At 35.8% G+C, this 16,150-nt stretch overlaps 1 protein-coding gene across 2 annotated transcripts in view; it reads left to right on the plus strand.

The window, feature by feature from the left end:
• Window positions 1-16,150, plus strand: part of LOC128998074 (putative inactive tyrosine-protein kinase Wsck) — a 34,235-nt gene that overhangs the window by 11,246 nt on the left and 6,839 nt on the right. For both annotated transcript variants that reach the window (XM_054424052.1, XM_054424053.1), the window contains exons 7-11: window positions 215-393; window positions 3,729-3,945; window positions 5,178-5,470; window positions 6,735-6,836; window positions 8,746-8,857. In XM_054424052.1, coding sequence (XP_054280027.1) covers window positions 215-393; window positions 3,729-3,945; window positions 5,178-5,470; window positions 6,735-6,836; window positions 8,746-8,857 — 903 coding nt within the window. The remainder of the gene's footprint in view (window positions 1-214; window positions 394-3,728; window positions 3,946-5,177; window positions 5,471-6,734; window positions 6,837-8,745; window positions 8,858-16,150) is intronic.

The raw sequence follows: 16,150 nt of genomic DNA on the forward strand, positions 1-16,150 counted from the left end.
GTGGTGTACATGCGAACCAGGTAGCTATAAGCAAAAACTACTTTCTTAAATAATGACCATCGTATTTTGTCAAAGTCACTACAATGTTAAAATAAATTTTGTACTGTAGAACTTATTTCCAACCTCGGTGAGTCTCGGAGTCTGTCTATTTATTTGGCATCTACTTGATTAACAATTTTAAAATGTACAATAATTTTGTGAAATATTTTTCTAGTTGGATCAATCAACAATGACGGGTTAACAACAATCTTGAAGGGAGCAATCATAGTGTGTGGCTTTCTGCTGCTGGTGTCAATCTGCATTTACATCTTTGTCCACAAGAAGTATGGTGGCCGTCGTTACTTGCGAAGGGACCAACAAGAGCTGAATGTGCGAGGACCAATGACAGAAGTGGTCAGTATCTTGTGATTCAATAATACAGTAGAATATTGACTAACCAGGAGCGGATCAACCGTGGTCAATAGATAACTCGAAAATTACGTTACAACCTCATTATCCCAAGAAAATGCCAAAAAATATTATAAAATTGTACTTTTTAATCCCAGTGTTTAATAATCTGTCATGTATTCAACTATTTCATCCCATTATTGATATACAGTAGGCTCCCTCATTATTGTTTTTTAACCATCACAGTTCATTTAACAGAATAAAATACCCCTGCCGCAGAAAACCTGCAGACTAAGCGAATTTCAACTTGTCTGATTACAATTTTACTCAAATATTTCCATAAATAAGACATATTTATTCCCAATTTAAATAACATTCGATTTAACAAATGCTTAGGTTTGCTGCTACGGGGAAGGTAAAAAGTGTTTTTTTACCAAACGTCAATAGTAGGCTATAGGATGAAATAAATCAATTTGCCAAATTTTATCAACATATATCCATAAACAAGTTAACTAGAACAGTTTTCATTTTCTCCATAAGAATAACATCGGAATTTTAAATTTACACTTCTTTGAGTTTTCTCCGTAACCATTAGGCATTCAACAATGTTTCAATATACTAAATTATTTCTTTTTTAAGCTCTACAAAATGGTTGGGAAAGAAATTCCAAAATTTTATGTTTTTAGGGTCAAAAATGGGAAAACCCCATTTGTACCCCATAAACCCCCGTTCCCATGGTCCGATCATGCTGGTTCGCGAACTCAGTATTAATTAATTGCTGGAGTTATCAAAAGCAATAAATTCAATTCTCTCAAATACTTTTTTTTACTTTAGTAGATTTGCAAAAAAATTTATTTCATCACACTTTATATTAATTGAAATGTATTATAAGTTTGTAGTTTCCTGGACATCAACAACAGTGCCATAATTAAAATCCTGTAAAAATAACAGTATTTTTCCTAAGAATTAGGGGTCTGCGGTACAGAAAATTTAAGGTCGGTACGGTTCGGTACGGTACAATATTTTGTACCTCGGTTCTCGGTACAAAATCGGTACGGTACGCGGCTACCCGTATTTTTGCGGTTTTCTTCTCAGAACTGTATCTAAACCATTATTTTTAACTTTAATACATAGACATTACTATGAAAATGGATAGTATCCTACATTCATGGTTTTCTAACAACAATTACTGTACCACATATTATTAAAACAAAACCTTTTACTACTACGAGGATTGTGTCAAGAAAAATCACAGTTGAGATAAAGGCTTTACCTATTTTACTCTGAGATACTTTGAATAGCCATGATAAAGTAGTTTAAAAATAGGATAAGAGTTTTTATGAATAAACATGTTTGAAACATTTATTGACAAGATAATTTCACAAAACTGGTAAATTATTTCCAAACAACACAATGTCAAGTTGTTTTTTTTTGTTTTTTTTTTTAACATATAAAAGCATTCAGTAGAAGACAGTGTAGTTTTGCCAGCTGTTCACAGCAGATGACAATGAAAAACTGGAGGTTATGATGAAGTAATGGCAAAGACCATTTTTTTTTTATCAGCTTCAAAACTAGTTAAGTTATAAGATGGATACAATTCTTGCAAAGTTTTTTTCTGAAACTAAAATTTGGATTATCACAGAGTAAGATTTGATGTTGGGCAATTAGACTTTATAACTGTGTAAAAGGTGTGTATCCCTAAATTTATAAATTGCATTCTACACTTATTCACTGCCAAACATAATTCAGTAGAACCTTGATGAACCGAGAATTACACTAGCCTACATAACTTCATTACCCCAAGTAAAATACCAAAATAATTTTTATAATTGTATTTGAATCGTATAATCTTAGTTTGTTAAAAATGGATTGTATGTTCAACAATAATTGCAGTCCATTATTGTTAAGCAGTATGGTCCCAAATTATTGTTTTTGATTTTGAAACATCACAGTTCATTTGACAAAATTATAATTGAAGCAGCCCAATGTCAAGTCACGCGCGCTTGTGCAATAGTTTGCTTACAAGCTTTCTCCAGACCACGGGGGAGGGGAGGGGAGGGTCTGATAAGCCGTCTATTGTTCACCCCCAAGAAGGTCCGACCCTCATTAGTGCCGCTCGGCTGCACTCAGTGGGGAACCCAATACCACAAATCAATCTTTTAAATGAATACAAATATTTGGTAATAATTGTTGAAATTTCAATAAATTTGGTGTAAAATTTGACAAAAATCTGCCATTTGGACCGATTATTAATACAATACCAAATACTAATAAAGTAGTACCGTACATTCATTGGTAATTAAATAATAGGTAAAAATTAACCGATTTTCGTCAAGTTTTACCCCCTGCTGTGCGCTATGTCACAAAAGCTGATAACGACATGGGTGATTAGTAACCATGGCAACTTGTTGAATGCGTGATGAAGGGAAACCCAAGAAATAGAAGAACAAAGATAAAGATTGACGTTGTTATCTTTATACCCTTTTTACAATTTCCGTTATTGTTATCTTTATGTAAGATTTTATGATTTTGTTTTATAGGTTTGTAAAATAATTCTTTTTAACTACGGGAATATCAATTTATAATTTATCAACGTGCTTCTCTTCTGAAACAGCAATACCGGATGCATAATAAAGGTCAATAGCCTAAAATATCACGATTGTGCAATATTGTATTTTGATGTTAAAATTAAAATCACGACAAAAGTTTGTATATATCCATGGTCGTCAATAGAAAGATAAAATATCCATAACAAATATTTAATTTATAAAATAAGATTGTAGATTAGTTACAAGTTTAATATGTAGCCATAAACAGTTTTATGGCAGTAGGCAATGGCTAGCGGCAAATTCAATATTCATGAAAATACTGATTAAGTTAGAGATAACATTTAACAGTCATCATAAAACTATTATTTTTATGATAAAACAGAATTGGGGAAAGTCGTAAAGAAATAAAAGTGATAAAACTCAACAGTTCTTGGAAGTACTTCAATACAACAATTATTGTCGTGATAAAATGTTAATGGATTTGGGACTGCTAATGGGTTTTTTATTGCATCATCACGCTAGTAATAAATTATGAAGATCGTAAACAAACAACTGATAAGACTTTTATGTGCTTGGAACCAACTGCCGTTGACTACGATAGTAAACTGAAAGTAATTTATTATTATAATAGGCTGTACCGAACCGAATTTGTACCGTGTAAAATGCTGTACCGAACCGATGACGGTAATTAAGCTTGTACCGTACCGTACCGACTTTTTCGGTGCACCGCAGACCCCTACTAAGAATGTATTGCTGATAAACACATATCTGAAATTGCAAAATGTTTCATAGGAAAACAGTGCCTTTGTGTACGACGAATATCTTCCAGAGGAGGAGAACAAGAAAGTAGATTACTATGATATGTTACATCAGAGAATCTGGAATATTCCTCGTAACTTTTTGGACCTACAACCTGAAGTTCTAGGGGAAGGCAATTTCGGCACAGTATACAAAGGGACTGTACAGCGAAAGGGCCAAGTGACTCCAGTTGCCATCTATGCTATACAAGGTGATTATTTATTGTCATTTGTTCAATGTTAATAATGATGTGCATTTTTACTACAAGACTACTTACTGAGTAGATTTGCATACAAAAACTTACATATATTGTTGAGGGTTGTCCACATTTTGAATAGTCATTAGTGATGTGTCAAAACCGAATCTAAAACCTCAAAACCATCAAAACTTTGGAAAAGTTTCGGTTTCGAGATTCGAACACCGAGTTTTGAGATTCAAAAGTTTTGAAATTTAAGATTTTGGCAATTTTATTTTTAAAACTGCTGACATATTTTGTGTCATTATTATTGTTAATAACACTGTTTCCACACATGCTCGTAGCAATAGAGCATACATATCACCATCAAAAGTAATGAAACAAGTAAATTGTATTCTGAACTTCAAAAGGCATCTTAAATACTATAACTCAAACGACTTACAATTCAGTTTCACATCAATATTTCATAGAGAAATATTGACTACTAAATGTTCTAATTAGTCTAATATTCATGTTTATGTTGGTGTTAGGGGTTTAATTTATTTTAATGTTGGTTGTTTATAAAAAAAAGATGTAGGCCCTATTCAAGTTTGAGATTATCAGATAAGTATTTATGTTATGTCAGTGTCAGGAGTAGATCTCTTTCAGTTTTGATTGCATACTTAACATTTTATTAATTACCTATATTTTTGTAACCTTGACCTATGTAACCAGCTAAGTAAAAAAGTTTTGCGTTAAGGTTTTGAGATTCGGGATTCGATTTCTAAAAAGTTTCGGTTTCGGTTATGAGATTCAAAATTTCTGGTTTTGACCATCACTAATAGTCATGAAACATTTTTGGCAAAAAAGGCTGTGATTAGGCAGGAAGTGTGGGTATTTCGGCATAATAATGGATTTGAGGTCATCTTTCTACGTTTTGCCATCCTATTCCTAGATATATCAGCATATTTCAGGTTCTTACTTTTAAAACATAATATTAAGCTATTAAAATTGTACTTACAACTTTTTTTGTACTTTATCCTTTTTTCAACAAGATATTTATCTTTTTTTAAGTCTTCTAATTAATTATAAGAAAATATAGGAAAAGTCAGTGTAGGAAAAACGAAGGAAAAGAAGTAATGAGTGAAGAAGCATTTCTTAGGTTCTGTTGTTTTTACAACGGCTAGAATTGCTGAAACTGCTGTTTGAAATACATAGCTTATCTGCTCAGTGAATGTAGAAACAACATTGATTTTATTGTTTTACAGATGGGGATTTACCGAGTGATGATAAACGCAGTATGTTAGAGAACTTGGATGTGTTAGTGAGAGGTGGAGACCATAAGAACACCCTCTCTCTCACAGGAACCTGTGAGAGTCAAGACACCCTGTACATTGTGTTGGAACACCATCCTGCTACATTGAAGGACATATTACTTCAGAGTCGCTGCTTACAACATTCAGAGTTCTCTAAATCTAGATTTTGTTCTCTCTCTGAATCTACTCTCCTAGACTTCCTGATTGGTGTTGCTCAAGGAATGAGTTTTCTTGCTTCCAAAAGGGTTTGTATTTTGTATTCACAACTATACCCTAAAATAATTAAGTTTCAAATATTGGTTCAGTCTATATTCATACTGTAAAACCTCATAATACTACCATGTCTAACCGTTCCATTGTAATTCCGCTCACCCCAGCATTAAGTCATGGCATGTGTCAATAGTGTTTAAACCACTTTGATATTTTAATAGTGTGATGATTTCAATTTATGTTGTAAGTGTGATATGTCAAGAAATTTTGTATAACTAATAGTCCCGTTCCCAACTGACATGGGATTGTATTGTACGCTCAACTCTAAATCAACCGGGATAAAGTTGGGCTGAGGCTTCCCGGATGTGTAAAATCGCGGTTAATCTGCAATAATCTATCAATTGAATGGGAATTTTATTAAAATTCAAAACAATACTTAACAGTGGTAACTAACATTACAGTGGAGTGTATTGCAATAAAATATAGGTACCTGAGTGTTATATTTCACGGGAATCATGATAAATAGCACACAATTTTAAACACAATATTACACGTAAATACAAAAATAAAATTTTTAATAAAATATTAACGAGGCACCAACTAACCTGGATTACATTTTTTGGTCTACAACCTTGAGTGGGCCCAGGGTGCACGGGTGAGGAATGGGTAAGCGGGGAGAGGTCTTTGACCTGAGTGGGTCCCGCCTGGAGGAGTAATTATGTTTTGTTTATCTGCACTTAATTTTACTTATTGTTCTTGAAACTATCTCGGTTAAGCTGCAAGGCAGTTAATCCGTCACGGTTAATCGGCAGCTGAGTGTATTATGAAACATAATATTCTGTTTAGTTACGTTGTTCCATGATATTATTTTTTTTTAATTTAGATTTTATTTAGATATTGGTTTGAATAAGTAATCTAAGTAGTACATTCATCTCCAGTATAAATGTAACAGTCATGATTCATACTTTACATCTCCTAATGTAATGTTCATAATTTAAAATGAGAAGGTTAAGTTTTTACAGTCTTAAAGTTGAAAAATGAAAAGCCGCTTGCATGTACCCATAGAAACGACCAGTTGGTTTTTAAAGTTTGCTCATTCTTAAATCCTAATTTGCAAAATATCCTTGATTATAATATCCTAACAGTGGAATTTTATGAAAAATACATAAACTATGTTAGAGTTATGTAACCAAAATGGTCATCAAAAATTTAAATTTACTGTTAAAATATGAAGGACATTTTATGCTGACACAGAACATTTGATTTTTCATTTCAATTATAAGTGTTCTGTTTTAACAGATTGTACATAAACAGCTGACCTGTTCCAATATCCTCATGGCAGATGGAGTTTTACCAAAAATAACAGGATTTGGTATCGCTCAGTACAGCAGAAGAAATAAGGTAAGTTATTTAAAGTTTTAATGAAATAAACAAATATTCTCTCTGAGTTGTGAGGGATTATTTATTTCAAACTTTATCATATAAGCCTAGTGGGTATTTTTATTATTGTAAATACATGTGTTATTCATCACTTTTTAGACGGAGACATAGTTTAAGTGTATTTCAAACTAAGTGCAAGCTGAAATAGGGATGAGTATCATAGCATAATTTACTTTTTTTTTGTTATTGCTGATACTTAAACAAGGATCTTGTTAATATGCAATGATTAATGGCAGCCAATTTCAAGCCTTGTATCAAACTTGGAAACTTGTAATGTGAACATTATCAGGCAAGTTGTATGAGCTAACCTCTTCATTAACTTGCTCGAGGCGGTGATCCCTTATACTCCTCTGTTGTTTTTTTGGTACTTAACTTTTATTATGTATCAATCTTATCTGTTGTTTGTAACAGGTACCATACGTGTTATCTATTGTTTGTATCAGGAACTTCTTCTCTGATATCGGGTCCCTTTAAGCGGGATCTTCAAGGTAGGGAACAGCTAAAAGTCAGGTGGTGCCATATCCAGTGAGTAGGGGGCCTGGTGTGGCACAGGAATGCTATGTTTTGCCAATAAGCCTTGAACAAAATTGGAAGAACACGCTGGAGCATTGTCTTGATGAAGCCTCCAAGAGTTCGTGGCCCTCAAATCGGGACACATGCGACGCACTGGATGGCACATGTGGCCTAGAACTTCTAAGTAGTACTCTTTAGTAATGTTTTGGCTCTCAGGTATGTACTCATGATAAACTACTCCAGTGCAGTCGAAAAAACAGCATGACTTTGATTTCGCTTCGAACTTGGCGTGCTTGTTTTTAGTGATGTTGACAATTTCCACTGAGAAGACTGTGCCTTGGTTTCGGGATCATACCTGTACAACCACAATTCATCACAAGTTATAATAACTGTTTTGGGAAAGTTTGGGCCATTCTGAATGCATTCAAGCATGTCTTGAGCAACTTTAAGCCGCATTTTCTTTTGTTAATCAGTCAAGTTCTTTGAGACTAGTTTTGCAGCAACTCTGCGCATAGCCAGATCTTCCGTTAAAGTTGAATGAACTGAACCAATACTGATTCCAAATCCCGTAGCTAGTTCACAAAACATTAGTATGTCAATCCTCCATGACTAAAACTAAAACTTGATCGATAACTTCATCATTTTGACATGTTGATGGTCTCCCAGAACGAGGTTCACTGTCCACCGAAGTGCGGCCATCTTCGAATCTGTTGTACTGATACCACTCTTTTATCTGTGTTACACTCATAGCTTCTCTCCAAAGGCTTGCTGAATCATAAGAATCGTTTAAGGTTGGCGAAACCCAGTTTTTGGCAAAATTTAATTCAGTATCGCTGTTCCACCCGTTACGTAATTTTGCTTTGCACAAAAAAAAACTACTTACACATTTTCACGCAACAAACTGATGCCATGTCAAGGTCACAATATGTGCCATACAGTTAACTGAAAGTACAAAAAATACATCTAATAACACTTGTAATTACAGATGTATTTTAGTAATTCCCGTTAGTTTAACAAGATGTACGATGCTGATCAAGAAGTTGTTTAGCCTTACAGTTGCCTCGATCTATGCGCCAGGGGTCAGCTCAATGCAGTTTTTTAATTCCTACATACAAATTCAAATACTTCTTGAGCAGACTTTGTATGGTGTTTGTTGTTTGTAACAAGTACCCTTTATGTTATCTATTTTTTTTGTAACAGATACCTTATAAGTCTCAGAATACATCTATTGCCATTTGTCAACATTACATTGCTAAGACAACGTCAAAGAACACAAGAAATACAGTTACAGCATATGCAGTATAAAAATAAATAGTACAATGTACTTGTCAGACTAAGTCTCTGTTGTTTGTGGTAGGTACCAGATTACACTCGCTGGTCGGCTCAAGAAGTTTTGGCCCGAGGAATGTATGTTACCAAGAGTGATGTGTGGTCGTTTGGAGTTGTACTTTGGGAGGCTTGTGCTCTAGGTGAGTATAAACTACAAAATGTTCTTAAGTAAGTGGTGATCCAGAAGTCCTTTGTTGGTCCATCACAAATGGGATCCGGCCTATGTTAGGTATATAAGCAGGACTACTGGAGTTACAATAACAGTATAAAACAAACCTTTAGCTAAAATAACCCTGTAGGTGTAGTACTTAGGTATTCAAACTTTAAGACAGAGTTAGGTGGTTTAGTGAATGAAACTTATTTCTCTCAATTTTTAGTCTTCTGCTTTCTTTATTGTTCCAAAAAAGAGTAATTTTCATAATTAGCCTATGTGCACAGTTGCACACTATTGATTTTTAGGGATGGACGGGATTGAATTTTTAGTTCGGGACGGGACGGGACGGGATTTTTATTTCCTTCCCGATTTTCGGGACGGGACGGGACGGGATTTTTTTCTGTGCATAAAAAGAAAGTAGGTACTGTATTGCAGATACCAAAAGAGACATACGAAATCAATTTTTACCATTTGTGGCACTGATCTATAAAAACCAAAAAATGGGTAACCTATAGAAACTTGTGACTCGCGGGTCACGGGGTGATCGTCTGTATGACTCACGGTCACGGCGCGATCGTCGTCATGACTCGCGGTCACGGCGCGATCGTTGGTATTACTCCGCGGTCACGGGGTTATCGTCGGTATGACTCCACGGTCACAGCGCGATCGTCGTCATGACACGCGGTCACGACGCGATCGTCGGTATGACTCGCGGTCACGGCGCGATTGTCAGCATGACTCGCGGTCAGGGCGCGATCGTCGTCATGACTCGCGGTCACGGCGAGATCGTCGTCATGACTCGCGGTCACGGCGCGATCGTCGTCATGACTCGCGGTCACGGTACGATCGTCGGTATGACTTCGCGGTCACGGGGTTATCGTCGGTATGACTGCACGGTCACGGCACGATCGTCGTCATGACTCGCGGTCACGGCACGATCGTCGGTATGACTCGCGGTCACGGCGCGATCGTCGGTATGACTCCGCGGTCACGGGGTTATCGTCGGTATGACTCCACGGTCACGGCGCGATTGTCGTCATGACTCGCGGTCACGACGCGATCGTCGGTATGACTCGCGGTCACGGCGCGATCGTCGGTATGACTCGCGATCACGGCTCGATCGTCAGCATGACTCCGCGGTCACGGCGCGATCGTCGGTAGGACTCCGCGGTCACGGTGCGATCGTCGGTAGGACTCCGCGGTCACGGCGCGATCGTCGGTATGACTCGCGGTCACGGCGCGATCGTCGGTAGGACTCCGTGGTCACGGCGCGATCGTCGGTAGGACTCCGCGGTCACGGCGCGATCGTCGGTAGGACTCCGTGGTCACGGCGCGATCGTCGGTAGGACTCCGCGGTCACGGCGCGATCGTCGGTAGGACTCCGCGGTCACGGCGTAATCGTCGACATGACTTCGTCTCCTTTGTTCGCGGACCTGTCGCTCGCAATAACGGCGTTATCGGCACTCGCGAAGCGGAAAAATCGCCGACGATCGGACCAAATCCCGTCCCGAAAAATTCCCGAGTCAAATGTAATCCCGTCCCGATAATCGGGAATATTTTTTTCCCGAAAAATTCCCGAAATTTCGGGACCCGTCCATCCCTATTGATTTTATATTTTATTCCGGATTCTGCCTAGAAAAGGTAGAACCATTCCTTGTTTAGTTGTGCCCCACTCTGCATTGCGGAGGGTTGTAAGAATTGCTGAGGCTGAGATAAGTATTTTAAAGACCTTGTGACATTCATTTGATTTAAATCTGGGTTTTGTCCGGAAAAAAATAACATTTTCTTTGAGATTTACAATCTATTAAAATTCTTGCTGCAAATCTATTACACAATTTATAGAAAATTTACTGCTCGACCCAAAATGTTGAGAAGTATTTTACTCCTTTAAATTTATTTCTATTCAACTATTTATAATCCGTCTCAATGCATTGTAACAGAGATATTTATCTATTAGTTGTAACACAGTCTGTAAGTGTAATATTCATTTAATATTTCGACTCTGTCCCTGCACTCAAGCTTTGCTTTGCAGGGACCTAATTTCAGAGTGTTGTGTTGTACATATTCTATGTAATGTTTTATTATCTGAAATAAAATTGATTTGATTTGATATTGTTGAGATTCCTTTATTATGTGTACTGGTGAAATTACCTGCTGTCAAGTGATTCTTGTGACCTTGAAAGGCGACCGGTTTCAATCCTCACGGGATCATCTTCAGGCGGACGTCGTCATCATCTTTTCGTTCTTGCAAACACGTTGTTTTTTTTTTTAACATTGAGTTACAGTTTTACAAAACACTTAGGCTAACACAAAATACGTAAAAATAGCCAATAACTAGGGGTGTGCGATGCATCGAAAATGCATCGAAATTTCGATTCGATTCGATTCGATGCATCGAATCGCGATTCGATTCAGTTGGTGTCAAAAAACGATTCGATTCACGAGGGAGTCAGTATCCATATACGAAAAACGCCTGCAGAAAGTCAATGCAATACCCGCAATACAGGAGCGCGTTGCTGTTGCGTTTCCTTTACGAAGGCGTTCTTATTTAATACATTCTTTGCATTAAATATAGCTTTAATTGTTTTATATTCTTTTGTTTTGACATTGCAAATGATTAGAGGTTTGTTTTTTGTCTTGATGTAAGCAGTGTGTGAAATATTTTACTACTGTGAACCTAGCCAAAACAAGGTAGGTTACTCCAAAATCATTTTAAAAATAAGTCTGAAAAATTGTTACTTCTTAATACTTAACTAGTAAGATTAATGTTATAGACTGATTCATTTGGTATTTTTGTTAGGTGTCTGCCGGTCCCCGTCCCCGAATTTTTGTTGGGGCAAAAGAAAAAAAAAGAATAATTTATTTCCAAAGAAACACTCTTATATTATTATATCTATTATTACAGAGGAATTAAAATGTTCAAATGAGAATTAAAAATTAAGTTGGCTCACGACCTTTAAGAATAAAGACACAACAGAGCAATTGCCGCACTGCCACTAGCCAGAGCCAGGTCTAGTCGTCTACTGATAAGAGTAACAAGACAAAAGCCGTGACGCAACACTAACAGTGCAAAGAAAACAAAGTCAAAAGAATAGAAAGACTATTTATCCAGACATACTAGTATAATCATTTATTGTTTATTCAATACCTAATTAAAAATATATTTTATTATTTTACATAATAAATTATAAACAAAAGAAATATCTGATATAGTGAACAGATCTGTATCTTGGTTAGATGGGGTTAAAAAAATATATTTCTAAGATCCAATACAATATTTACAACTCACAAATTACATTGAATTAGTTTCTTTGAAAATAACCTCTAACAGATTTGTGTTTTTGAATAAAGAAATATATTTCTTTGTCTCTACTTCCTTGTTTCATCACTTGCATTTTGTCAGCAATTGAAGCAACTGGGTAGCAACCGGGTGGTGTAAGAGGGGAGGGGGAAGGTCTATGACCTTGAATTCACACATCGTTGCCCGGGCCTGGCTGGTGAGACTGATTCATTGTTTTTGTTGACATACTACTACCCTTCCTTAAGAGAAAAAGGCCCTGCTGTTCCAAAAACATTGAGGGTAGTTTAGAAACATTGACCTGTGTTGCCAAGGGCACTAGGCTAGAAGATAGCATTTAACTTTCTTGTCTCTTGATTTAATATTATTTTAATCTTCTATATATTATTTAAGAGTTACTTTTCGGGTACCTAATTAGTTGTGATATTGTTTGGCTTTATTTTATGGATTTTTAATTCTTTTCATTCATTAGCTATCCAAATCAGTTGCTTTAGGATTTTAATCTCTTGCAGTAGGTCTATACTACTGTATGACATGATATGCATTTTTTAGTCCTTATTAATTATACCATAAACAATGTTTGTATGTTATTTACTGTTTTTGAGTTTTATAGGAAATTAGTTTACACAATATCTTTTCTTCAATGAGTTCTCCACTTGACATGTTGCTTCTAGCCTATTACTATTTTAGGCCCTATAAAATAATGCCTAGGTAAAGCTGTAGGCCTACTGATGCCAATAATAATTCTTTATTTATGATGATGTAACAAATAATGTAAGTGTGAGGTTATTATACTAAGGAGGTTAGGAGGCAGGGAATGAATGATACATATTGCATGGTGGAAACATATTATTTTTATTTTCTTCTTGCTTGCAGTCCTGAAGCTGGTCCACAGGCCCTAAACTTGTGATATGTAAATTTATTTCTTAATGGTCTTTTTATATTAAGTTCCATTCAAATTTGTTGTAATTTAGCTACTGGCACCTATTTCGTTATTTAAACAGTTATTAAAATGAGAATGAATGTCTTGATAAAAAAAATATTTTCTTCTTTCTTGCAGTTGAGCCAATTTAAGTAAAAATTATGAAATAGGCAAGTAAAGCAGCTCACTGGTATTTCCAGCAGTTATTCTAATACATATGATTGAAAATAAATATTTTTTCACCTAAAATTCATATGTTAAGTATGAAATAGGCCTAATACCACATCAACAAAAATTTGTATTACACAAATGTGATACATTTTAATTATTGTTAATCCACTCAATTGACAATTATGAATAGAAAAATACCGTATTGCTTCGAATCGAGTTGCATCGAATCGAATCGAAAATCTTTTGAATCGAATCGTTGCTTCGAATCGAAAATTTTTTGCTGCTTCGCACACTCCTACCAATAACTATTACCAGCGGGCGACACGGAAGTAGAGTCTAGGCTGACCGCTGTATGCCGGTGTCATTGTTTCCTTGTCGCCTCCCCTAATCTTTCTTATCAGGTGCACGCTTTTGTTTGTATCCATCTTTGACTATTTTTATTGCTGTATCGAATATAATGTTAGATGCGAAAGAAAGCTTGTCGTTCAAAACATTTTGTGGGTCCTGTTTTACAGCCTTGTACATTTCAAACTCCTCAATTGTTGTCATAAATGGCCCTTTATTGCATTTATGGAGTATTTCTAAATTACTGTAGCTGTGGTTGTTATCAATCAAATGGTTGGTTTCAAGGTCACAAGAATCACTGGACAGCAGGTAATTTCACCAGTACACGTATTGATCAGTGATTCGGAGGCTTAACTCAAACAAAATGTCCTTTGTTATAGTGAGACACATTTATTTCTTTTGAATCTACATTAACAGTGTAATATTGATCAGGTCTACTAGCAACAGTAGCAAAGCACAACTTGTCATCCAAGTACTGTGAAAATTACTCATGTCTTTATTGAAACTTCATAAGTACACATAATATACATGCATATGTTTGTCTTGTGTTCCTGTTATTCCTGGTTTTGGATGTCAACTAGGCTTCTCCATCTTATCCCATCTTTTCCTCTCCTTCCACAATGTAACATGAAAACTTATATTTTTTCTATATTTCTCTTCATCTTGCCTATCTACAGTAGACCCCCTCTTAACCGACCTCGTATTAACCGATAATCGGATTATCCGCCTTCGATCGCAAAATAATACAGTTTGTTTTAACCGACCTTGCTTTGAGAGCAGTTCGGTTTAACCGCCGCTTTCTAGGAATCTCGGCATTTCCTCTCCCACGCTGGGCGATGAGAACTGAATCATACACTTATCTCCACAGGATATGACTAAGAATAAGTTATTTTGTATTGATCACAAAAAATATAGCATAGCCTATTGTCAGTTTGTCATCATTGTTCGTAGCTCGAGCACATCTGATCTGATTTGTTATCTGTGCCGCAAATTTATAACATCATAAAGTGTGTTACGATTTTGAGAACTGATTATCTTATCGCTGGAGTAAACAAACAACGCAACTTGTAGGGAAGGGGGGTTAACAACTCCAAGGTCAAGATAGTTTTTGTGCCACGAGCATCCAGTAAATAAACATCCATGTTGGCTATAAATAAACATCCTGTCTTGTAACAAAATGGTTGCTTGTATCTTTAATTTCGACAAAAGGTTTTGTACTGTATTACGGTGGATTTGAAAAGCATCAATTAATACATTACAGTACTAAAGTTATTAAAATAGGAATTTTATTGACTCTTGCCTAGTATTATAATATATTCCACTGAAAGTAGGCCTATTTGACTTAACCGTGTTTTGTGTTTATTTGTGACTTTTCTATTGTAACCTTCGCCTTTTTCTTTGTAAGTTTAAGCCTTCTTAACTTAGGCCTATTTTAAATTTTACATTATACTCTGCCTAGGTTCACTAGCTTCACACTGAACCCATAAGTCTTCACATCTTTGAAATTAAAGATGGGTCTTCTCTGATAAATATAAATTCATGCAACTACCCTAACTCTTTTATAAAAGATACAATTAAAATACCCCCGCCGCAGCAAACCTGCCAACTAAGCGAATTTCCATTTGTCTGAATTGATTTTCAGTTAAATATATTTTAATAACATTAGGTTTAACGAGTACCTAGGTTTGCTGCTACAAGGAAACTAAAAAAGTGTGTTTTTGAGTAAAATATTGATAGCTTAGTACAAAATAAATAAATTTGCCAAGTTTGATCAAAATATATCCATAAACAAGCAAACTACAACATTTGACAATATTCTCCATAAGGATAACATGGGAATTTTAAATTAGCAATTTTTTTAATTTTCTCCGTTACTAATAATCGAACAAAAATACTTTTATATACTAAATTATTTGTTTTTTTAAGCTCTTTAAAAAGGTCTAAAGAGAAATCGGGAAATTTTGTGTTTTGAGGGTCAAAAGTGAGAAAACCCAATTTTTACCCCATAAAACCCCCTAAAAAGCCCCGTTCCCATGGTCCGATCGTGCTGGTTCGCGAACTCATTCAAGTTTATCCCGCTTTACACCTTTAAACAAAATTTCATCAAAATCGGACAAAAATTACTCAAGTTATCGCGTTCACGGACGTATATATATATATATATATAAGTCTATATATATATACATATATAAAAATTTTAACGAATGGTGTTTTTGGCCTCTGGGGACATCAAAATGAAAAAGTAAATCGGTCCCGGGTCTAGGTCTTACCGTGCCACCTACGGTAATAGCTACTTCCCTATAGGGAAATTCGCTAAAAAGTATAAATAATTCCAAATGAATAGCACTTCATTATGTTATGATTTTAGGGATTGCCCGTTTTAACCGACCTTTTGAGTTATCCGACCTAGGTCCGGTCCCATTAGGGTCGGTTAAGAGGGGGTCTACTGTACCTTCTTTTAGGTCTTCCTCTTTATCAACTTGCCTCTTCTTCCATTCTTCTTAGATGTCTAAATTATCTTAGTTTGCTTTGCTACTCTCTCT

The sequence above is a fragment of the Macrosteles quadrilineatus genome, unplaced genomic scaffold (assembly GCF_028750875.1).
Source record: "Macrosteles quadrilineatus isolate MER2022 unplaced genomic scaffold, UCM_ALF_1.0 Scaffold_7__1_contigs__length_78375512, whole genome shotgun sequence".
Taxonomy (NCBI): Eukaryota; Metazoa; Arthropoda; class Insecta; order Hemiptera; family Cicadellidae; genus Macrosteles; species Macrosteles quadrilineatus.